Below are 23,695 nucleotides of genomic sequence, written 5' to 3'. Positions count from 1 at the left end.
TGATGTAACTGTAGAAACAATGAAACCATTAATAACTTGGCCCAAGTCCTGCCCTCTTCACTTATGCAATTGGTGTTCCAAGACACGTTGGAGTGTGTTGGTATCACCTCCCCTTGCAGTGCAGGTAACTCACACTACATGTTTAGACCATGGCACAAGGTAAGAGGGGCCCAAGTCATTGTAAGCCAGTTCACAAATTGTGAGACACTGCTTCAGGTGTGACATAGCTTTTTGCCTTGGAGTTAAACTGGTGACTCCTGAATGACTGCCCTTAAGCTTCCACCTTAAGGGATACTACTGTGGGAATAAGCACAGATCTTTGTCATAAGACAGAAATATCAGAGAATGTGAAAACTTTGAGCTCAGGACTGTTTATCACACTTCTAAGTGCTATACAAGATAACTGTTGTGCTTAAGGAGCATGGAAATGTGGGGGATTTGTTAGCTTGTTATGTGGGAGGTTTTTCTGGGGGGTGTGTGTTTTGTTTTTTTTTTTTTTTTTTTTTTAACAGACTTGCATGTCTTATCAGATATGGTTTTAAATATTTTAAAGTCATATGTTGCCAAAATGATATTGGGTGATCCCTCAGAATTTTCCATGTCTCTAGTGTGAAAAAGCCAGATTATAGCAGATTATTATATTACAACAGCAATTTGTTCCTGGTGGGTGTTGTGCAGAGAGTGCTTGGGAATGGCAGGAACTTACAGGTTAGCCTTCTGAGGGTGAGGTAGGAATGCAGAAATTATGTTATTTCCATATCACTACTTGTAGCATTTTCTTTGATAACAGCAAGCTTGCTTTCTTTAAACAACTGACAAAGTTACTGGCTCAAGGATGATTGAAATTTAAACAAATACTATGCTGGCTTTTTCCATTTATATAGAGATAACATTTTACCCCATCTTGTCGTTGCAGTGGCTAGGACTAGTCTAGAAACTTCACGTGGTTGGGTAGGGTTTTTTGGGACATACACTGAAGAGATTAAAGGTATAGAGATAACATTTTACCCCATCTTGTCGTTGCAGTGGCTAGGACTAGTCTAGAAACTTCAGGTGGTTGGGTAGGGTTTTTTTGGGACATACTGAAGAGATTAAAGATTGCATAAAATGTGTAAATGGGAAGCAAAGCGATGTTTAGTATCCTGTCCCAGAGCTCCATGTTAGAGAAAATTGGAGACTCCTTTAATCTCTGACAGCTGTAAAAGAATATATTTTATGTAGCAAGAAGACCTGCATTTCTTAGGCAGGTAAACTTGTAATTTTAAGTGAGCTTTTCTTGCTTAGAGTGACCCAGAAGAAAAATCTCAAGTCTAGATCATCTGTCTGTTGTCAGATTAAAAAGACAATGTTTTGTCAGGTGATGTTCAAACCGCTCCAGATGACTGAAACACTTTGGCATGGCTGATGTAATTATTGTGTTTCTGTGTTCTGTGTCATACAGATAATGCTGTGAAGCTATGGTGGTAAGCCTGTTCTTTTGTGCAGAAGGATATGTAGGAAAAAGAAATTTAATTATTTCTGGTTAATCGTGTAGTATATTCTCTCCGTAAAAAAAATCTGGATGTTTCTTGCAAGATAAATACCTAGTATTTTCATGCAAATTTCTTAAAAGTAGAAACTTTTATATGAAGTTACGTAATACATATGCCCTTAAAAAATTGTGAGGTTTATTCTTTTTCTTTCAGATGAAGGAGACTTTTCCCAGCTTTGTATCTAGTTTATAAACCATGTAATTTTTAATGAGGAAGAAACTGCAAAAATAAGTCCACCTTAGGAAAGCAAAATTAGGAGGTTTTGAGGCTCCATCAATACACTTGTAATAGTGCACTCTACTAGTAGGACTAATAAATAGCTTGGAGGGCAAGATTCAATATTAGTTTAACAGGTACAACACAGGCTTTAGAAAGTGTTGACAAATGTTTCTCTTTTAAGCCACAGATTCCAGTATGGTGGAGGGAGATTGCCAAATACAGATGGGAAGATTTGTTTCTTTCTTGCAGGTAGAGTATGTTTTGATTGTTTGACAACAATTATAATCTTAATTTTACTTGCAAAATGGATTTAACAGTCTGCCATATCCTGTTTGCATTTTACTGAAAGGCATAGCAGCCATTTAATATGTTACTATGTTTTGCCTGCAGACCAGTTGTTGTGTCACACATTGTTTAGGGATTTTTTTATACTTCTCTCTAGAAGTCTAATGAGAGAAGAAATTAGAAATTACTTTAAAATATTTCAGTAGGAGAAGATAAGTTGAGGTTGCTTTCATCTGTAGTTAAAGATAGCTGTTTTTATGACTTTGGTTAGCAAGTTCTTGTGTTCATTGAACATTGGAAATGGGTTAATTGTTTTATGTGTTTGGGGGTTTTTTAGCTGGTAGAAGAAAACAAAATCAAAGTACGTACCTGAAAAAAAATTGCTTGTGTTTCTTTCAAACATTTTTGGAAGAGCACTCCTTTGCATGAAAACAGGATCTGTTTTTATTTTGAGGATTTCCTGTGCTCTTGGGTTTCAGTCTATTGTGGAGTTTTTTGTCCTTAATATAACTTAAGCAACTGTCCCATTCCCAAAAACATTTCTATTTTTATGCAATATTGCTTGTAAGGAGTAGCTGTGGTAAAGTAGAGAATATAGAGGAAGCTTCCAGAATGTTTAAACAAATTCTGGTTTTACAGGAGTTAAAATTTATGTTCTGCTTCTGCAGCTTGGCACTAATCATTGTCATGACGAGACAAATGCTGTGTAGGAAGTAATTTCTCAACTTCCTTTACCATGCTGAAGTACAGTGAATTGCTAGGATCATTTGGGTTTTCTTTCTCATTTTCCAACCTCTTGTTTTATCAGCTTTGTACGTTTCATCCTTCCTTCTCTGTTTTGCTTATGAAATTTGTTCTTTTCCAGCAGTTGGATTCTCCTAAATCCATTCAGTGTTCTACATCCCTAGATTAGGAAATGCTGTTCTGGTCAGTGTTATAAGCATATTCGCAGAGGTGGTGTGAAAATACAGAAGGTGAAAAGTTGCTTTCATAGAGCTAATGACCATGTATTGGTTTCTTGGCTCTTTTGGGTTTTCTGGATTAGCTAGATGCAGTAGCCTCAAATTTGCTAGTCAAAAAGGTTTTTTAAAGCATTATCAAAACAATATTCTGAAATATTAGTTTAAAAATTATAATAATGTCTGTATTATGTAGCTGCTAATATGCATGTGCTGTTGAATTGTACTTCTTGCCAGAAATTTTAAAATGGCAGCTGGTGCTGCCTCCCCAGGAAACATGATCTCATCTGTCTATTAATCCACTCTTCTGGAATCTGTTGGCTTATTTCAGCTGCATTTGTTAGAGCAGTACAATTTTAAGAAGTAATGGTTTGTGAAAACTGGTGACTAACAGAAGGCAGAAACCCAAATAGGATCTATTTTTGATGGAGAGGAAGACAGAATTCAGCTGTTAACCAGTCTCCTGGCTGGCTGACTGTTCAGCCAGTGTGGACTGTCTGCTGTAAAGCCATCTGTGTGCAGACTGGCTAGACTCATCACACACTGACATTTCCCTGATGGGATTTGTAAGGTAAATTAATGAGCAGATATTACTGCAGTTAAGGGAAACTCAAATTAATTTATCCTGTTGTTCAAGGAATGCTGTGTTAAAATCCATTATAGAAATGAAGATACCTCTTTACATGGTCGGAGTTGACATGTTCTTACTCATTTTGTGTTATGTAACCAAGCCTGAGTTCTGCCTTCATCAGGCAAACCTTTCAAAGACATTGATTTTCTTTGTTTTAAAGCAGTATTCTGTGGCTTATCACTCTTACAGTAAGAGCTTCTGTGGTAATTTCCAGTTTGACTTTGGCTCTTACCAGCATCCAGAGTGTGACTCTTGAATCTAGTGGGGAAAAAGCACAGCCTCTGCTGGATTTTGTCCTTGAAAGTACTTGATCTCTGTTGTCAAGTCACTTCTTTCTGTCTTTGATAAATTGAACCAATACTATAGGTGGTCAGAGTTGTAATGGAAGTTTGTGTTTGGTAGTTTCTTAGCTTAGTCCCAGATCCTTTTTCAGAGCTCTTAGTAGAATGTTTTCCATTTTGCTGTAGATCTGTCCACTGACTTGGGTTAGGGATATAATTGGAGCTTTGGCTGCATATTCTGTAGTTGATGTTCAGCTTTTTTGGTGTAATGACAACTTGTCTATGAGGAGGATCTATACATTTATTTATATGCATTTTGTTTTCTTGTATTTCAGGAGCTGTCTTGCTTTGTTACCCGATGTTATGAGGTGGTGGTGAATGTAGTGCATCAGCTGGCTGTTCTGTATACCAGCAACAAGTAATTATTCCCTAAAATGCTGTATTGTTGCTATGTAGAGTTAAATGTATAAAACATGAATGTTCTATTTAAGGACATGGTCATTTTTGGAATATTGTTGTCTAGAGATAGAGTGCTTTGGTGTGCAAGTTTGAGCTTCGTAAATGATTATGGAAATGGTTTTGTTTTGTTTTCAGAAAAAATAGTGGTTGTATATAATGAGATGCAAGGATGTTAGTGTTTGTCATTTTTAGTCTTTATGTTTGAGAAATATTGCTGATTTTTCATCCTTGCTCTATTTGAGACACTCCTGTTTCTTGATACATAGTTTAAAATCAAATCACTTCTACAGTCTAATTTGAAAATGTAAATCTTGGCATATACTCTTTACAGAACAGCCACGGTTTTAACATCTCAAGTTTAGCTTGGTAGGGGCTGTTTGGTTTAGCTCCTTTGAAAACTGTGAGGAAGGTTTAGTTCTGAACAGGATTGTTGGAGTTAGCTTTAGCTTTGAATACCTCTGCAGGTATTCAAATTGCTCTCAATTGCTTCCCCATCCCCCAATAGGATAGCACCATCTTCTCAGTTTTATTTGTTGCTTTTATTTTTGGCTTATACCACACCACAAGGCAGACTTCCTGTGTGGTGCTGGATGTGTAGCTTGGACATGGCTTGAGTAAATACAAAGTGATTTTATTCTCTGGGTGTGTCAGGGCTATTTGCATAACTGAAGTGGGAATTGCTGACACATGTGTGCACTGAATACACTTGGTGGTTTCAACGAGTCACATCTTTAAAAATACAGTTTTAAATTTGATCAGAGTATACAGATTTCACACAGTATATACTTTTCATCAGGTTTTGATGTTCTTTTGTTTCCTGAAGTTACTATGTTAACGAAGAAAAATGTACCCAGAAGACAGAGAACACACCATGATACAGAACTGATAAATATGATCTGTTCTAAGGATTAAAAAGGCATTAAAATATTGATTTTATTTACAGGAATGCACCTAAAATTATAGAGACATCTGGAGTTCATTTTCAGGTAGGAATGATATGGAACTCTTTTGCTTATGTGAATATATAGGTCTTTATGATTAATCCTGAGAAAAACAGCATGAAAGTGACTTTAGAGAACAACTTTCAATTGAAAGGTTTTATTTTATTAATCAGCTTTTTCTGACCTTTATATGGGAAGGCCTGGTGTCTCCATGTCTGTCATATTCTAAATTTCCTAGCAACTAAGTGTTTGCATGCTCCCTTATTGCAATGTGTGCCTTGGCATATACTCTATTTTAGAAATTGTGTCTTCAGTGTCAAGATAGATCAAGGAATTTAGTTCATGTGCAGACATCCCTTTAATATTTCTTGTGTCACTACAAATAAAATCTAAGCTGCTAAACCACAAATTCTCCTGTTTAACTCTCTAGCTGATATCTTGTTGGCTGAAAACGTGTTGAAAGGAACTGAAATTTTATGTGCCTCATATGACTGCAATAAACTTTCTATTAATTACAGTCCTTTTCTTTTTTTTTTTCCATTCACAAACAGGCAATGTATGAGCATCTAGGAGAGTTGCTCACAATCTTGATCACTCTGGATGAAATAATTGACAATCACGCCACGCTGAAAGATCACTGGACTATGTACAAGAGGTGTGTCTCTGATGTGAAAAATACTCCCACAAACTAAGACTTAAAAGCATATGCATCTCTCTGTCTTCCAAGAAAGTCAGTGTGAGAATATGGATTTTGGTAGTCTCTCCAGAAATTTCAGTGAAGAGCTGGGCTAAGCTCCCACAGTGTCCTTCTAAGGGCACTAGTAAATATTTTGTGTGTTTGAGTATGAATGTTGCATTTTCAGTGCAGGGTAAGCATCTTGGCAAACAGTGTAATAGTTGGTGGGATTTAAAGAATATTCAGTAAGTTGTGTAAAGAACTGAGCTAAGACTATGCCTGTTCATATTGATCATGGGAATGGGCATACAGGTTTAAGAAGGGGTGGAACCTTAAGTAAAAGCTGAGGATTCAACAATTATAAAGGTAGCTGAATTAGTGGAATATTAACTCTGTCCTTGAAAACGCAAATAAATGGAAGTTACTCAAATGCAAGTTGTTTATACTGACCTAGTGTTATTTTTTGGAGGTTTTTTTTGTTTGTTTGTTTGTTTTGGTTTGGGTTTTTGTGTTTTGTTTTTTTGTTTTGTTTTTTGGGGTTTTTTTGGTTGGTTGATTGGTTTTTCTGTTTGTTGGTTTGGTTTTTGTGTAGGTTTTTTGTGTTGTTTGGTTGGTTTTTTTATTTTTTTATTTTGGGCATTGCTGCTAAGGGCAGGAGGGGGAAATCAAAACATCTTAACAAAATAGTGCAGGATATGATAAAACTGTGACTATCTTTTATGTGTGCTGTAAACTTACAGGCTGCTAAAATCTGTCCATCACAACCCTTCTAAGTTTGGGATTCAAGAAGATAAACTAAAGCCATTTGAAAAACTGCTGTTAAAACTGGAATGCCAGTTACTTGATGGAATGATATTTCAGGTAATGAACTTAATATTCCCCAGTATGTTAGAGGAAGCTTACACGAAAGCAACACTCTTTTCAGAATGATTGGTTTGTTTGTATTTTGTTTTTGTTACTGTTACAGTGATGTGTGAATTTGGCTCTTGCATCTGTGCCTGGGAGAAAAAAGGCTCTGTTGTAAGATCCTGTCTTGCTCTTCTCGTGTGCTTGAACTGTGCCAAGCTTTGAATGGTAGCAGTAAATGCTGACTGTTTTGCTGAACTAGAGAAACACAGACAGCTTGGCATTAAGACTGTGTATTATCAGAATTCTGCTTTTGTCCACATAGTAGTGAGCAGGTTTACATAGCATAGGTCTTTATTTTAGCTGCAAATTAATTAGTTTCCTCAATAATCTTTAAAATATGTTAAGTGTGACCTGTCATTCCTTGCATACAAGACATGTTCATTAGAGACCACTGCGGTGAGATATACCCCTGAATCATGCAGGGGCACAGGTGGATGAGAAGGATTTTGTTACATTTTCTGTACAGTTAAATTTAATTAAATTCATACAAGAAGCCATTTCTTTAGAAAAGTGTATATTACAGATGTTGAAATGTTTTGGCACAGTGGGCAGATGATAATGTTGTTGAACCTGTTCAAAGCAGAGTGAGTTGCTCGGGTCATGCCATTACATCTTAAACGGTATTAGGGAAAAAGTGCTTGTTCTGTAAAAGCCTTCAAAAGGAAATTGTAGGTAAATAATTAATCACAGTTTGGCTTACTCTTTCAAAGGACATTGCTATCAGCTATCCATTTTTCATGTTGTAAATCCCTAATGCTGTATAAGTACAAAGACTTTGTTATAGGTTTGAGACATCAATAGAATTTGACTGGAATTTATTCCAGAAATTTCCCCTCCTGTCCTGCAAATGCCTCTTCCTAAAAAAAAAAACCTTGTTAAAAATATTAGATGCAGTTCTAATAAAGACACTTCTAATCTCCTCAGAAAGTATGGAATATGTCTCAATTTTTTGTCTGTCATGGGGTTTTGGGACCTTTCTTAAACTGCCAGCAGTAGTGTGTAGTTTTATGCTGCAAGGTCATGAGCCACATCCTACAAGCGACTTGTATAATAATATTGATTAAAGGACAATTAATAACACGTTATAATGTGATAATACAAATATGGATCTAGTTTCTTAACACTAGCTCATCAAATGGCTTCTTTAAAAATGCTCCTTAAAGGAAATGGCAAAATAAATAATATGGGGGTTGGAATGTCAAATGTAAAAGGATTTTAATATTTTCTGGTTTTATACTTTAAAATGTAATCATAGTTACGAACATGTATGTCATAAAAGGTTAAGGCTACTTTAGGTTAGTCTTAAATCAGTGTGCTCTTCCAGTATTCTCTTGAAAACCAGTATTCTTTCAAGGTCCAAAACTCATGGTATTGTCTTGCTATATTGATATTTGCCCCCCCACCCCTTTTTATTCAGGCCTGTATAGAGCAACAGTTTGATTCCTTAAATGGTGGAGTGTCTGTGTCAAAGAACAGCACGTTTGCTGAAGAATTTGCTCATACTCTTCGTACATCTTTCTCAAACGTCGAAGCCAAACTTGGTAAGGCAAGGTCATGTTTTTCCTGCCAGAATTGTTTATATCATTTGTGTGGGAGTAAAATTCACATGGGTGTATTTTTTCAGGTGAACCTTCAGAAATTGACCAGAGAGATAAATATGTGGGTATCTGTGGCCTCTTTGTACTGCATTTTCAGATTTTTCGGACTGTAGACAAGAAATTTTATAAGTCATTGTTGGATGTCTGTAAGAAGGTAAGTGCTTTATGCTTATGTCTTTCAGTAATGAAGTAGATAATTTCCTGAGTTGCATAGTGTAGCACATAGTTCTTTCTTTTGGGAAAAGAAAGAACACAAAAAACGTCTGAAGTCAGAGTTAAGAATTTTCTACTTCTTATAACTCCCCCTGCCATTTTCTTTTAAAGATGGTCTAAAATTTGTGCACTCACATAGCAGCAAGGTAAAATAAACTTAATCAACTTACCATTTTTATTAAAATCTTTATTCTCAAGATCAATATGGCACTGAAAACAAAAATCTCTTTGAGTTACAAATACTCTAGTGCTGAGTAAATGCTGTGGGTTTTGACTGTGACTTTTGACATTTGTTTTGGAAGACCTCTAAGTGCAAAATTGACTGGGCTGTTTTCATATTGGATGGCATGAAGAAATTATTAAATTCTCTAATATTGTTTAGAATCACTGAGAGTGGTTATAATTTTGCCCATGGTGTCCTTAGTGAACATCTAGGGAAACTTTTAACATCAGTGCCATATGATGTTAATGCAGTGTCTGTAGAAAACAGTTACACAGAAATAAACTGAACTGTGTTAATTGCATTTATTGCTGCTTGGTAGTATTTCCTCCTCCTTTTTTTTTTTGTCTTCCCAGGTACCAGCCATTACATTAACAGCTAACATTATCTGGTTTGCTGACAATTTTCTGATTCAGAAGATTCCAGCTGCTGCCAAACTACTGGACAAGAAAAGTATTCATACAGTTAAAACACAAAGGGAGAACTTTCTACAGCAGAGGGCACAGTCACTTACCAAGTATGCATCCTAATACTGCCTCATGATGCTATTTGGCAAATTGTTTTGAAGCATGTGGGCTTTTTCATTCAGTGTAGTAGCATGTTCTGTGGTGTCTCTCAGTGGTGTTAGTCACTTGTTCCACTTTACTGCAGCAGTGTGTGTGTGTGTTAGTGTTGTTGAAAAATTTTGGTCAAAACTAAGCTGCTTTTCATGTCATGCTTTCAGAAAAATATGTATTATTACACCAAAATAGCATATTCCTGGCATTCTAAATATTTGTTTCAGTTATTTATGTTTCCATATTTTCAAATTCCCTTTTGTTTTTTTAAACTAGTGTCTAGTAACCTGGGCTGCTTTGTTTTCTATTAGGGCTCTCTGCTTTCTATGTGTTTGTGAAGGTAAGTTGCTAGTAGGCTGATAGTGGAGCTTTGCTCTGCTTGGTGATGGTACTTTCTTTGCAAGGTTTTCTTTCTTTGTGACTTTTTTATTGCTTGTTTAATGGTCTTTGAAATTATCTGTATTTGAAGAAAGCCTCCTTTGTTTTGTGTTCTGCATGTAGTGTGCAGCTCACTTCTTTGTCTTCTAAAATATGCTTAAAGATGAGATGGAATATTTTTAGCTGTTAGTCTTAAGAGCAAGTGTCCTGCATAGGAAGATAACAGGGCTAAGGTTTGTATGTTTCAGAACAAAACAAGAAGGTGGAAACTGGGGTCTGTGGAATGGCAGTAAAAACTTAGGTTTTGCACTTTGTCTTCCAACCCAATAAGCAAGCTGGCAGAACTGAGTTGGAGGGCAGGAGGGAAGGGGGAAAAAGCAGCTCTGTGCCTGATTCTCTGACAGATTATTTTCACTTCTGCCCTGTTTTCAATCCACTTTTTCCTCGTCCTGATTCTTTCCTGGGCTTTAATTCCTAGGTAGGGCATAATTGCACTGCTGCTTTGATTCTGGTCTCAGGCAGTGGTACAAGTCTTAAGATTAAGAAAAAGTTCAGAAAAAAATCTTGGTATTCACATACATTTCATAGAAACATAGAATCATTTAACTTTGAGAACGCCTAAAGGATCACCAGTTATAACTCAGTAGTGCCAAGTTCACCCCTAAACCATGTCCCCAGGCCCACATCTGCACATCTTTTAAATCCCTCCAGCAATGGTGACCCAACCCCTTCCCTGGATAGCCCCTTCCCAACCCCTCCACTGTTCTAGTGTTTGACACCCTGTTTGGTGAAGAAATTTTCCTAATCCTCAGTCTAAACCTCCTCTTGTGCAACTTGAGGCTGTTTTCTCTTGGCCTGTGTCTTGTTACTTGGGAGCAGAGACCAGACCCCACCTCACAAAAATCTGCTTTCAGGGAGTTGTGATGAGCAGTGAGGTCTCCCTGGGCCTCCTTTTTTCCAGGCTGAACACCCTCAGCTCCCTTGCAGGCCTTATGCTCCTTCCCCAGTTTTGTTTCCCTACTTTGTACACACAAATTTGAGGATATTTTAACAAAATCAGGTTTTGCATCTGCTGATTTGAATTGTGCAAATAACTTTTTTTGCTTGTTTACAAATCCTTATGCTGCCTTTAATAATTGGACTGTTCCCTAAATATGAGGACTCTTTTTAAAAATGTGATTTTTGGTAACAGCATCAATGACCTAAATACTTTCCTGCTACAGCTGCTGGAAGAAGCTCTATTACAGTGTCACAATTCTCTATTTAACTCTACTTAACCATTTATTAAAACTAGTGTAATTCACACAGATAAACTTCTGTAGAATTATGTTACTTAAGAACAATCCAGTCTGGCATTGGTGTAATGACAAGTCATATTTGTTAGTGTGTGTTAGTGTGTGTGTAAGCAACAAAAAGTCAAACTGGGATGAAAAAAAGTAGCACCAGTGTTGGACTTTTCTGTCTAGTGTTTAAAAGCATTTTCTAACAATTTTATGTAGCCTTTTAATTTAAGGAGGTGTGGTATATGCACTGCTAAGAGGGCCATGTGTTCTCTTGAAAAGTAGATGATTTTTGACTCATTAGCAGATATAATTGGCAGACTAACTAATCCTTACCTGTAGAGAATTAAAATGTAAATGAGCATAGGGTTCTGATACTTTTGGGAAGGTGAGTTATTTTGGGGACTGAAGGTTTAAAATATTTCCCTTGCAAGGGAAAGTTTTGGAAAGAAATAAGAAAATCTTCACAATCCTCTTACTTGAAGTGAGCAACATTCTCTGTTTCCTTCCACAGAGATATGCAGTCATACTATGTTTTTGTGAGTTCATGGATGACAAAAATGGAATCTATCTTGTCCAAGGAGCAGCGCACAACAAAGTTTTCTGAAGATCTTTCTAACCGCTGCAATGTCTTCATCCAGGTGTGCAGTCTTTTAGTGTGGTGATGCAGCAAACTGATGTTTTGGTGCAAATTGTTGAACATAAAAAGAAATCACAGGAGTTCTGTGATCATTGGTGTGTAATTTCACAGTTTTGGAATTCTTATAAAGCTTTTAATGCCCAGTACTCTTCCAAGAAACTCTGTTAAAGGTCTTTTGATAAAGAATGTGAGGAAAGGGAATCTGACTAAATATTCAGTGGCTAGAATTTTGGATTTTTCTCTTGACATGAGAAATCAAGAAAGCTTAATCTTCTCTGTAGTAAAGGTTTTGAGTTTCTTTCCTTTTGAGTCATGAACTACTTACAGTGGACTGAACCTGTGTTTATTTAGTTTTATCTAGGACAGTACTACTCCCAGTAAAGGTTTTGTGTTGTTTCTTAGTGATGGGACTTTGTAAGAATCTTACTTACATTTGTAAGAATGTTCCAAGACAGCTGGGAGTTTTTGCCTACAAACAGCATGCATTCTTAATATAAGATGCATCTTATTTCTGAATTTATTTTTTGCTGGTTTTCATAAGTATCTGTCTACCTGACAGAAATTTGATGAGAATAGGTGAGTGAAAGAAGCATGATCCTGAGTCTCCTTTAGCTAAAAATAGGCATGTACTAGGATCTGTGTTTTTTACGTTTGAATTAGTTGCAGTAGACTTTAAAATTTGCTCTATACTGAATTCAGTTTACTGCACCACTTACTGTATTTTTTAGTCTCTTTTTCCTTTTTTTATTGTTACTACTTTTTCTTTGAAGTGAGTTTAATAATTGTTTGCCATGTTATATATAATCAACATTGTGTTTAAAAGCTTAAAGCTTAGCATATATTGATGTAGAAATTATTAGTATCTTTATTGTGCAATGAACATCTCTATTTAGAAAATGTAAAACTGTCTAAATACTGTCAGTGTGTTTGTTCCACAGAATCTGGAAGTTTTAGATTGTTTTTTGTGATGGGATATTTCCTGGGGAGATGGAAATTGTTTGATGGGTTGGTTTACAATAGACTGAAACTATTAGACCTTTGAGGCTCTGTGATTATTTGACTCACTAGCCTGTATTTAATTTGAATGGCTTTAGAAGAGGTTAATCAGATGATCTAATGAGTCATAGGCAGTTTCATGGTGCCTGCTAATGAAAGGGTCTCATTCAGCTTTGGGATCCCAGGCTTGCCTAGTGGAGTGATAGGCTCTCTGTTGTGCAGAGGCAAAGATTATCTGTCTGTCATGTATGGAACAGAACACAAAGCACTTATTTTATTGATATGTGGAAATACTGATTTTTAATTTTTCTTCCCCTTGTATTCATTTTATTTTAGGGTTTTCTTTATGCATACAGTCTTAGCACCATCATTAAAATGACAATGAATCTTTACATGTCAATGCAAAAACCTATGACCAAAACCTCAGTAAAAGCCTTGTGCAGACTTGTGGAGCTTCTGAAGGTAGGTCACTGGATGAAAATTATTTATTTCATGCAGGCATTACAGAGAACATTGACCAAACATCCTGTATTAAAAAAAAGAAACTGTGATGGGAAGTGTTTTTGCATGCATGGCATCTTGTTTGAGAGTGGTTTGGTTAGAGAATAGATTAGGGAGCCTAGGACTGGGTTTGTTGGTTGGTTTGTTTGTTTGGCTGGTTTTTTTTCGTAGCTTCTAACTGGCTTCCTTAGTTGATGTCACAGAATGTTTGAGGTTGGAGGGGATCTCTGGAGATCATTGGTCCAACCTATCCCTGCTCAAGCAGAGACCCCTAGAACTGGTTGTCAGAACTGTGTCCAGGTGACTTTTGAATATCTACAAGTGTGGAGACTCCACAACCTTTCTGGGCAATCAGGCTGTGACAGTGCTTGGTTACCCTCATAGCAACAAAGTGTTTCCTGATGTTCAGAGGGAAACTCCTGTGCTTCAGTTTGTGCTCATTGCCCCTTTTTCTGTCACTGGACACATCTGACAAGAGCCTGGCTCCATCTTCTTTGTACCTTCCCTCCAGGTATTTATGTACAATGACAAGATCCCCTTCCAAGTCTTTTCTTTGGCTGAGCAGTCCCAGCTCTCCCAGCCTTTCCTCTCATCTGAGGTGCCCCAGTCTGTGAATCACCTTCATGACCCTTGGCTGGACTCTCTCCAGTGTGTCCATGTCTCTCTTGTACTGAGGAGCCCAGAACTGGACCGAGGACTCCAGATTTGGCCTCACCAGTGCTGAAAGGGGGAAGGGTCACCTCCCTTGAGCTGCCAGCAAAGTGTTCTACAGTGGGGACACAGCTACTGTTGGCCTTCTTTGGGACAAGTGCACATAGCTGCCTTGCACTCAACCTGCTGTTCACCAGGCAGGTCCTTTCCTTCCAGGCTACTTTCCAGTTGGGTGATTCCTGGTATATACTGGTGTATGGGAGATTGTTCCTCTCTAGATGTGGCAATTCACATTTCTCCTGGTAGTTTTTCCAAAAGGAAGATACTCTTTTTCAGGATAACTTCAGAAAACAGTGGTGAACAAAACTGAAAAAAAAATCCCAAACCAAAAAACAAAATTTAGATCAGTCCTGAAACTTTTTTATGCTCCTGAATAGTTTTATTTTCTTGGTTTCTAAGGGTTAGTTGTAACTGCTAGTTAACAGCATATTACAAAATGGAAAGACTCTGTATTTGCAGTGTGGATGAGTCACACAGCATAAAGCCAGATTCCTAAGGCAGCAGTTTTGGTAACTGCATGAGCTAATGTGTTTTGGGATTGACTTCAGGCAATAGAACATATGTTTTACCGAAGAAGCATGGTTGTGGCAGACTCTGTGACACACATCACTCAGCATCTGCAGTATCAGGCTCTTCACTCTATCTCTGTGGCCAAGGTATGTAATCAAAGTTCTAATGATTAATCTCCCTGAGTATTTTTAAAAATATTTTTAAAAAATTTAAATGAAAGTAGTTTTTGTATTTTTCCAACATCTGTAGTGTAATGCTCTATCATAATCCAGAGATATATAAGCTTTCCAGTCATTCCAAGCTTTTTCCTAGAAAACTGTATAGCATAGATGGTTACCTGGTTTTTGGCCAAGAATGGTTCCCCTCTTCCTCTAAACTGCTGCATCTCTTGTTATCTTCTTCTTGTGTTCTTTTTAGATTTTATTTCTAGTGAATTTTCACAAATTGACCTTTGCTTCCATCTTTTCTGATGCACATTCATAAAGCAATCTGTTGCAGGTCTAAGCAAACAGGCTGTTATTTAAATCTCTGGCTTCTTGGCAAAACAGCAGTACATGATGGCGTACAGAAGCCTACTGTGGGCATAAATTCTCTGTTTCACTGTGAGAAACATAGTTTCTTTTGCTTGTCAAACCTTGAATTTCAGCATTCAGGTCAAAGGGAAAAATGAGACTTTAGTATGCCTGTTCTGATGTATTACTGATTGGTTGTATTATTTCATCACATTCAGTAGCAGAGTTGCAAAGGATGTATGCTGTTGTTACTGGTGCAGCTATGAAATTTCCTTTTTGTTTGGCTGTAATCTCAATTTATGTATCTGGCATCTCTTTGTTTTCTATGGTAAGGAAAAAAAATAGCTGTAACTATAAAATTTATATACAGATATATATGTAGCAGGAGTAGCATGAACTGAAGAGTTTCCAAATTTCAAAGTCACTACGAAAAATTGTATATCTTCAAACACTTCATAGATATATATATATAGATAACTTTCATAAACTTTTCAAATTATATCTGTAATTACATTGCAATTATTTTAAATGAATAAAAATAGGTTAAAACTTTTTCATTGAAGAATATTGAAAAGAACGCTTGTGTGAACAGTTCTTGATATTTTGACAACTTATCAGAAAATATGTAAAAAGGCAAATGTTGGTAAATAGAAGGATCCATTAGTGCATGTGTTCATGTTGGCTGCACATATTCCAAGAGTATAGACAGGTAATATCAATTGGCAGAGTAAGTGAATTTGGATTCAGTTAACTCTGTTCACAAAACATGTTTGCAGAAATACTCAATTTATGACAAGTCCACAAGCTTTGAAGAAGTAGTAAGCTGAGTAAGCTGTTGCCTTTGAGCTTAGGTAACTTTTCTCTGAATTTCTGTCTTTTTGTCATCAAGAAAAGGGTGATTTCTGATAAAAAGTACAGTGAGCAGCGCCTGGATGTCCTCTCTGCTTTGGTGTTGGCTGAGAACACCCTCAATGGGCCAAGCACAAAGCAGAGGCGACTGATCGTGTCCCTTGCACTGAGTGTGGGAACACAGATGGTAAGTGCCATCATGGTTCCAGCCCTTCCTTTGTTTGGGGGAATGTCTTATGAAAAAATATCAGCTTGTGATCTTATGCTTGTTTTTTTTTTCTTCATTTCTCCAGAAAACATTTAAAGATGAAGAACTTATTCCCCTTCAGTTAGTTCTGAAAAAACTGGACTTGATCAGTGAACTTACGGAGAGGTAAGCGGTGACAGCGGTGTAAAGGAGGTAACATAGTCTCCTGGGGGAGCTGCATCCTCGCTGTGTGAATGGCAAAATCTGGTCTCTGCATGCTGGTGGTGATGTTTGCATGCTTTATAGACCAGGAATGGACAGAAAGAATTCCAGAGTTAAGCCAGAAGCTTGCTTGTCTTTGCACAAGTCATATTTCACCTGGCTGTTGATTGTTTAGAAGTTCTGTGACTTTCTTGGATGACTTTGTTTTATGATAATCTGAAGTGTTCTCCTTAACCCAACCCCAACATTTCTCAGTTAGTACCAGTCTGTTTGGGAGACTGGGCTGCTAGTTTACATGTGAACCATGTTTTACTGCTGCTGTAGTTTTTGTGCACACTCAAGTTACATCATGCTGGCCGTTTGTAAGCCAGGTGAATATCTGGGTTCATTGCAGTTTTTAGGAGAGAGGCAAACACCTTTAGTGGTTGACTCATGAGATACAACCTGTCTGCATTTATCCCAGGAATTCATCAGGAGAGGCCTGTTTCTCCTTTGACTTACAGGAGAAATTTAGAATATATGTTTGATCTCTAGGCTACCAATTGCATGTAATAAGAAAACAGTTATTTAGGAATTTACTGTAATGTAAGATTTAAGTCCTTCAGAGACTGAGTTAACTTTTCCTCAAAAGCAAGTACCTTTTATTTGTAAACAGGCTAGAGGAAAAAAAAGTTTTTAATAAAGAACTTTCTTTTGATGGTCAGTGCACGTGGAGCATTAAAGTAATGGTGTAAAACTTAGGCTTGAAATGCACTTGTCTTTAGTTTAAACACATTCACTGTGTTAGAAGAATGGTTTCTTCCAAATCAGTGTCTAACAATGAATCTTTTATTCCAGAGTTCGAGCACAATGCGACTGTTGTTTCTTATACTGGCATCGAGCTGTCTTTCCAATCTATTTAGATGATGTCTATGAAAATGCAGTGGATTCTGCTAGACTACATGTAAGTAATAATGTTACAACTTACTGACTGTTGTGACAGATACAGATAAAGAGATGATAAACCTCAGTCTGAAGCTCTTAAAAGAAAAGCTCAGAAAGTAAAATCCCTGACTACTACTGGGTCAGACATTTCTTCTCATTCTGGAGGATATAAAAGCAATATCTGTTCTAAATCTATCTAAATCTATCTGTTAGATTTCTTTAAAAAATCTTGGGTTGCTATTGTTAACTTTGTGTCTGTCTCTTTGTTTCTCTCTTCATTCTAATTTGAAATGAACACCTGCTAGGCTTGAACATTAAAAACCTTTGTTCCTCTTTGTGGTTACATATATCTAAAGCAGATTCCACTGTGTTCACTGATTCTATGTTAGATAGCTGTCCTGTAGTTTTTTCCACCCCTCATCTTCTCCCCACATTGAAGTAATGTGTACTTGCTGCAAATGTGAATCAGGCTTTGGCATGACAATCCTAATAAAAATCAAATGTCTGTTCCAGGGTTGTACAGTACTGAAATGAATAAAGTGGAAATAATTTCTGATGAAATAGCTAATAATTAGGATCTTCCAGTCAGTGGTGAATAATAGCTCAGATAAAGGACAGGACACTTCAGTAGGGTTTATGAAGTCAGTTTTTAATGGAAATGGGAAGACTAGTGATTCTGATTTTTGTTAGCTTTGAACACTGTTGGAGGTGCTGGTGGCATATCTGTCTGTTAATAATATGTGTTTTTTAATAAGTATATGTTTAGTGCACTACGGGACTGTGTACCTCCTATGATGCATGCAAGACACTTGGAATCTTATGAGGTGCTTCTGGAATGCTATGACAAAGAAATCATGGAAGTGCTCAATGAGGTAATTTGTTGTGGTTGGGAATTAAACACACCACTGTGCTTGAAATATCTTCAGCCCAGATTAGCATCTATTGTAGCAAATCTGATATGATCTGTAAAATAGCACAGAGAACTTCGGTGTGAAGAGTTTAATAAATTTGGTTTTAATAAACCAAATAAATGTTTGGTTTGACTGACAGCTTTGACTCATGTTTAATGGTATCCATGGTGGCTGGGAACATGAAAATACTGCACTTTAAATTATGTAAATTAACAAAACCTCAGTTACAGATTTGACTGTGCAGACAGAGGGGTGCTTTTTGTTAGATTAGCTTATGTTTGGATGAATGCCTAAAATAAATGCTACTGTTCTTAGTTTCCATGCATGGCTTTTAGTAGTGAAGGGTCTGCAAATACAGATGGCCTCTTGACTGAATTATTGTCTAGAATTATGAAGGAGGTTTGACAAAGAAAATGCAAATTTGGATTTCCTGAGTCTTAGTTTTTAACCTTTGAAATATGCTTTTAATTTGCCTAGTTCAAGACAAAACATTACATATTATTCAGAAAATCAGACCAAATTTCTTATTGCAAGATTCTTCCTCGCTGAATTTGTTCTTACTATTTAGATAGGTAGCCCTAAGCTTAGTTCCCCTTAAAATGAGAAGTGAGAATACTTGAGTTGTGTTAAACTCGCATGTGGACGTTTTAGGCATGTAAAAAATGGCATTAGGTAGGTAAACCTTTACGTTTTCTGAGTTGCGTAGCTTTTTCTTGCCATTTGTACTAGAGCAAGAACACAGGAAGTCAGTATCTTTCTGGTTCCCATGTATTTATTCACTTTGACTTGTGTGGCCCTGTCCAGGCACAGCTTTCTTCACTAGTTTAATCAGTCTTACACATATGTGTGGAGAGAAATGTTGATTCTTCTAACAGAGCATGCTAAGTGGACACTGAATATGACTTTTTTTTGTCTGTGGTTTGTTTGTTTGTGTGTTTGTCTGGTGTTTTGGTGGATTTTCCTTTTTTTTTTTTTTCCTTTTTTTTAACTTTCTTGAATAGCACTTGCTGGACAAATTGTGTAAAGAGATAGAAAAGGACCTGCGCTTGTCAGTTCACACTCACCTGAAGCTGGATGACAGAAACCCCTTCAGAGTTGGCATGAAGGACCTGGCTCACTTCTTCTTTCTGAACCCAATACGTTTTTTCAACCGGTTCATTGACATAAAAGGTGAGGACATTTGCTTGGTTCTGTTATTTTCATCTCTTATACTTTGTATATCTTTTGACATCTTTCCACACTTTCCTAACTAAATAGGTAGCATTATTTTAGTTCATCCTTCATGTTCACAGCTTATGTAACTCATTATTTGGACAAGACCTTCTACAACTTAACAACCGTAGCCCTTCACGACTGGGCCACCTACAGCGAGATGAGAAACGTGGCAACCCAGCGCTATGGTTTAAGCATGACTGAGGCTCACCTTCCCAGCCAGACTCTGGAGCAGGTATCGTGCCCACAGGGCAGGAATAGCATTTAAATCATTCCACTGTCATAGGACTGAGTAAGTGAAATGAAAGTATCCAAGAGCAGAGAACTGTTTGGGAAAAGCGACCTTTAATTTCTGGTTGAATTGTGAGGCAGGATCTTTATCTGCCTTTGGAGATCACACTGATATTCGTTAATGTAATGTTGGACTTGAATTGTTTATTTTTTTAACATAATGAAATGAATTGAGTATGCAAAGTCAGAGGCAGTTTTCTTGAAAATTCAGTGTCAGCTGTTTGGCAAGATGCCAAGACAGCTGTTACAGTCTGGAATGACCTTTGAGTGGTGGGTCTTTTTCCCTGGTTTATTGCTAGCTCTTTAGCAAATCTGCTTAGTGATCATCAAGAGAAACCATTCCACAGGCTGAGACGGAGGACTTTGGAGTCACTCTCCTGTCTAAGTCAGGAGAGTGACTTAGAGCCTCCTAAAAGCTGCTAAACATGGTGACGTTCAGACTGAGTTGTAGAGTCATCAAGTTAATGGTGAAGATATTCACTTCTACAGGGTCTACAGACTGCAGAGTTCTGGAGACTTTCCTTCAGGAGTTTTAATATCTTGGATATTTTTGGCAGTTTGCTTCATTCCCTCATTTGAGTTAACACATTGGTGAAAGCTCTTAGAAATACAGCCCCTTTTTTCTTAATGGGCATGATGGCTGTGTCTTCCTAAGTTGAAAGAGTGCATAGAACTAATACTTCAGCTGTATTTTTGACACAGAAGTGCTGTAAATCAGTTTCTGTTTCCAGCTTTGGTTTTCTCTTGGCCATATTTGATCAGCATATTGTTACAAAGAATTAAAACAATTTCACAACATTGGTTTCATAACATTGATTCTGGTATGAGCTTTACTTCAAAACAAAGACACCTCACATTTCATAACCCCCCAGCCTCAAAAGGCTGATGAAATCCCTGGCACAACTGGAAATAAGGTACATAAATTAAATAGCTTCATCTCTAGACACAATGATAATTAAGGGACTCCTTAGGGGAAATGATGTAAACAATTGTAAAATTTATACTGTAAATAGCAAACCTCAGTCTTTTATACAGGTTGGGTTAACAGTATTGAAAATTAGCTAGTTGCTTATTTCTCTGTAGACATCTATTTGTCTGTAGGAATCTCTAAGGCAAGATTCTATATTTTAGAATGTGAAAACAGATACATCTCAATTTTTTATTTTTTTATTGTTTAATTACACCTTGTGGAATACGCTGGAGAGTTCCTTTCTTGCAGAGGAAGCTGGGAAAAAAAAGGCAGGAGTGCAAATGTTAAAACATGGGCTAAGCTGCTTTTTTTCTCCTCTAAGCATTATCTTACAGACACTGAACAAAAATTTTAAAGAGGTTCTTCATTTTGCAAAGAAAAACACTGCTTTCTAAAATACCCTCAAATAACTGCAGAAACAGTATTTCTGCACCTTAGTGGTTAGGTGTGTCAGGATTTCTTGAGAAGTTTTATTGTAGTAATTCTCAATAAATAATATTGTTTCAGGGTCTGGATGTTTTGGAAATCATGAGAAATATTCATGTTTTTGTATCCCGCTACCTCTACAATCTGAATAATCAGGTAAGGTATATCCCACACTTTTCCTGGCATTTGGCTCCAGTTTGAAGGGATTGCATAATGCTGAGTGGAGTTACGTGTAAGGAAAGCTCAGGCTGAACATGCATAGTGAGGGGCTATAAAACAGTACTGGTGCTCTGGAAAAACATCTTGGGGGATGCTGTGGCTTGGTCTTGGAGAATGTTGTGTAGCATATTTTGGAAATGTTTTGCCAGTAGGATCACTGCATGTCAGTTTTCCAGGGAAGCTGGAAGGCAGCAAGGATAATTAGCTGCTCTGTAAGAACATGATAAGTATGATGTGATTTTTGAGCTTGAAAAATGTGTATCTGAAAATGGGTTATTGGAGAGATGAAGCGGTGAATGACATGGAGAACATGGACAGGGAGCAGACCTTTGGGGTTTCTCACAATGTGAAAATGAGGTGCCCATTACAAAAATGATCGTCTTCCTGAAAGAAAAGAAGTATTTTTCAAAGCTTCTAATTCAATAGTGGATCTCATTGCTGTGGTATATGTGGGGTCAAAAGTGCAAACAGGTGCCAAAAGAGTTTAGACTGCTTAATGTAGGATATAATCTCAAATATGGGAGACTCTAATGCAGCATCTGTCTTAGAATTGTTGAATTGCTGCTGTTTAGAAATTAGAAGAATTTACTAGATAAAGTTAATTGTATCCATGCTGGATTTTCTTGCTTCTATCCCTAATCATCAGTTATCAGCTGCTGTCAGGATACAGGCTATTTAGATGAATAATTTATCACAGAACCAGTTTTGGGTACTTAACTTTATTTTCCTCCCTGCCTCCCAGATCTTCATTGAAAGAACAAGTAATAACAAACACTTGAACACCATCAATATCCGACACATTGCTAACTCAATTCGAACTCACGGAACAGGAATCATGAACACAACAGTGAGTGTCTTTTGCACTGCTGCTGTTGGGTTATTTGTTTGTGATTGTGCACAAAAACCTCCTCTTTGCATCTCCTAATAGTTTATTTGGTTATGCAGTTTTAATAATGCAGTAATAATGTTCTGTGTGAATTAATAAAACAAATGAGTTCTTGGATGTGGCACAAATCAATATCACAATGTTTTGAGAGTGTTATTGCTTCCAGTTACCTAAATGTTAAGGAAGAGATCTAAAATCACATCAAAGAAGAAACAGGTGTTCTGGTTGGACTGCTCTAGACAGTATGCCCTGATTTTCTCCTTATCAACACTTAGTAGGCAGATGCTTTTGCTGCAGTTAAAGCAAGTCTTGAAAGAATGCAGTGTTGGTTTTTTTCAAGTTCTTCTTGTAATTGTTATGCTTAAGAAATACCAGCTTTTCAATTTGCAAAACAGAGCTAAAGACCTCTTCTCACTTGTTGGAAAAATGAGTTCTTATTACAAAGCTTTTAATGATGTCTGAGGTGCAGGTGGCCATTTTAACCAGCCAAAGGTATTTGCCTCTTTGCAAGGTAAATGCAAAGAGGTGCATTGTGTCTGCTACAGCAGGAATTTATCATTGGGATTCTCAAGTTTGGATACAGTTACAAAGGTGTTTTCAGGTTAGTGCTTTCCAGTCTGCTGCTTAAGTTCTACCTTGTTGCTGTTTCCTTTTTTCTGTTCTTCTGGCTCTATCAAAAAAGAAAAGAAAAGGAATTTGCTGAAATGTTGAACCCACTCTCAAGTCATTATTTTAGAAGTGGAAATTACTAAAAATAAAGTTTTGATGATTTGTTTCACTTTTCTTCTGAGAGTGGGAGAGTGGGGACTGTCTCAAAAAATGCTGCTGCACACATTTTTTGGTGATGTAGATTTACTCACTTCTGATGGTGAGTTAAGTTGTTTTTACAGACATGAGAAGTATTGAGATGAGAGAGTACTTTAGGAAACTTTTTGAAGAAGTGAAAAAGAAGGAGGTTATGCAGATTCTACAGACTGAGGAAGTTGATCATGTCTGCCTGTTTCCACTTGATCTTCGTATTGTTTCAAAAGGACAGTTACAGCATATTCCAGATAAACTAATGGCTGTGTAGGGCAGGTGATCAACTGAAATTGGTCCTTGGTCCTTTCCTGGAAGAGAGTAGGCCTTCCATGAGAATGTTTATTCATTTTTCCTTATTCTTTGAAAACAGTGAAATTAAAGTAAGTTGAGAACTTGCATTAGAAGTTACTCAGGCGTGTAGTGAAAACAGGGTATTAGATGCCTTTGTTACTTTTTAACTTTCTTGATTTGACTTATTTTTTTCTTTTTGCCTTCTAGGTAAATTTCACTTACCAGTTCTTGAGAAAAAAGTTTTACATTTTTAGCCAGTTCATGTATGATGAACATATCAAATCCAGACTTATCAAAGACATCAGATTCTTCAGGGAAGTCAAGGATCAAAATGATCACAAGGTATAGTTGTTTTTGAAGGCTCAAGAATAATTTTCTAAGAGAAGTGCTACTTTAATGTGACCAAACCATAACACTCCTATTATTTAAATGGGTAACCCCAGACAAAAGGACAGCTTTTCTCCTGGCAAAATGCAGTGTTACCAATGTCTGTGTTCA

The 23,695-nt window shown here is 37.0% G+C and overlaps 1 protein-coding gene across 5 annotated transcripts in view; it reads left to right on the top strand.

The window, feature by feature from the left end:
- Positions 1-23,695, top strand: part of WASHC4 (WASH complex subunit 4) — a 57,499-nt gene that overhangs the window by 6,196 nt on the left and 27,608 nt on the right. For all 5 annotated transcript variants that reach the window (XR_005628747.1, XM_039720004.1, XM_039719994.1 and 2 more), the window contains exons 6-25: positions 1,933-2,000; positions 4,243-4,325; positions 5,310-5,352; positions 5,859-5,962; positions 6,724-6,844; positions 8,310-8,433; positions 8,517-8,644; positions 9,280-9,440; positions 11,653-11,779; positions 13,111-13,236; positions 14,535-14,642; positions 15,898-16,044; positions 16,151-16,230; positions 17,104-17,209; positions 17,946-18,062; positions 19,103-19,271; positions 19,394-19,548; positions 21,082-21,156; positions 21,962-22,066; positions 23,405-23,539. Coding sequence is in view for 4 of the 5 variants with exons in the window: in XM_039720004.1 (XP_039575938.1) it covers positions 1,933-2,000; positions 4,243-4,325; positions 5,310-5,352; positions 5,859-5,962; positions 6,724-6,844; positions 8,310-8,433; positions 8,517-8,644; positions 9,280-9,440; positions 11,653-11,779; positions 13,111-13,236; positions 14,535-14,642; positions 15,898-16,044; positions 16,151-16,230; positions 17,104-17,209; positions 17,946-18,062; positions 19,103-19,271; positions 19,394-19,548; positions 21,082-21,156; positions 21,962-22,066; positions 23,405-23,539 (2,282 nt within the window). In the remaining variant the exon portion in view is untranslated. The remainder of the gene's footprint in view (positions 1-1,932; positions 2,001-4,242; positions 4,326-5,309; positions 5,353-5,858; positions 5,963-6,723; positions 6,845-8,309; positions 8,434-8,516; positions 8,645-9,279; positions 9,441-11,652; positions 11,780-13,110; positions 13,237-14,534; positions 14,643-15,897; positions 16,045-16,150; positions 16,231-17,103; positions 17,210-17,945; positions 18,063-19,102; positions 19,272-19,393; positions 19,549-21,081; positions 21,157-21,961; positions 22,067-23,404; positions 23,540-23,695) is intronic.

Source organism: Passer montanus, unplaced genomic scaffold (genome assembly GCF_014805655.1).
Source record: "Passer montanus isolate IOZ18808 unplaced genomic scaffold, ASM1480565v1 scaffold106, whole genome shotgun sequence".
Taxonomy (NCBI): Eukaryota; Metazoa; Chordata; class Aves; order Passeriformes; family Passeridae; genus Passer; species Passer montanus.
Note: the sequence above shows the minus strand (reverse complement) of the source record. Positions and strands in the feature narration are given on the sequence as shown.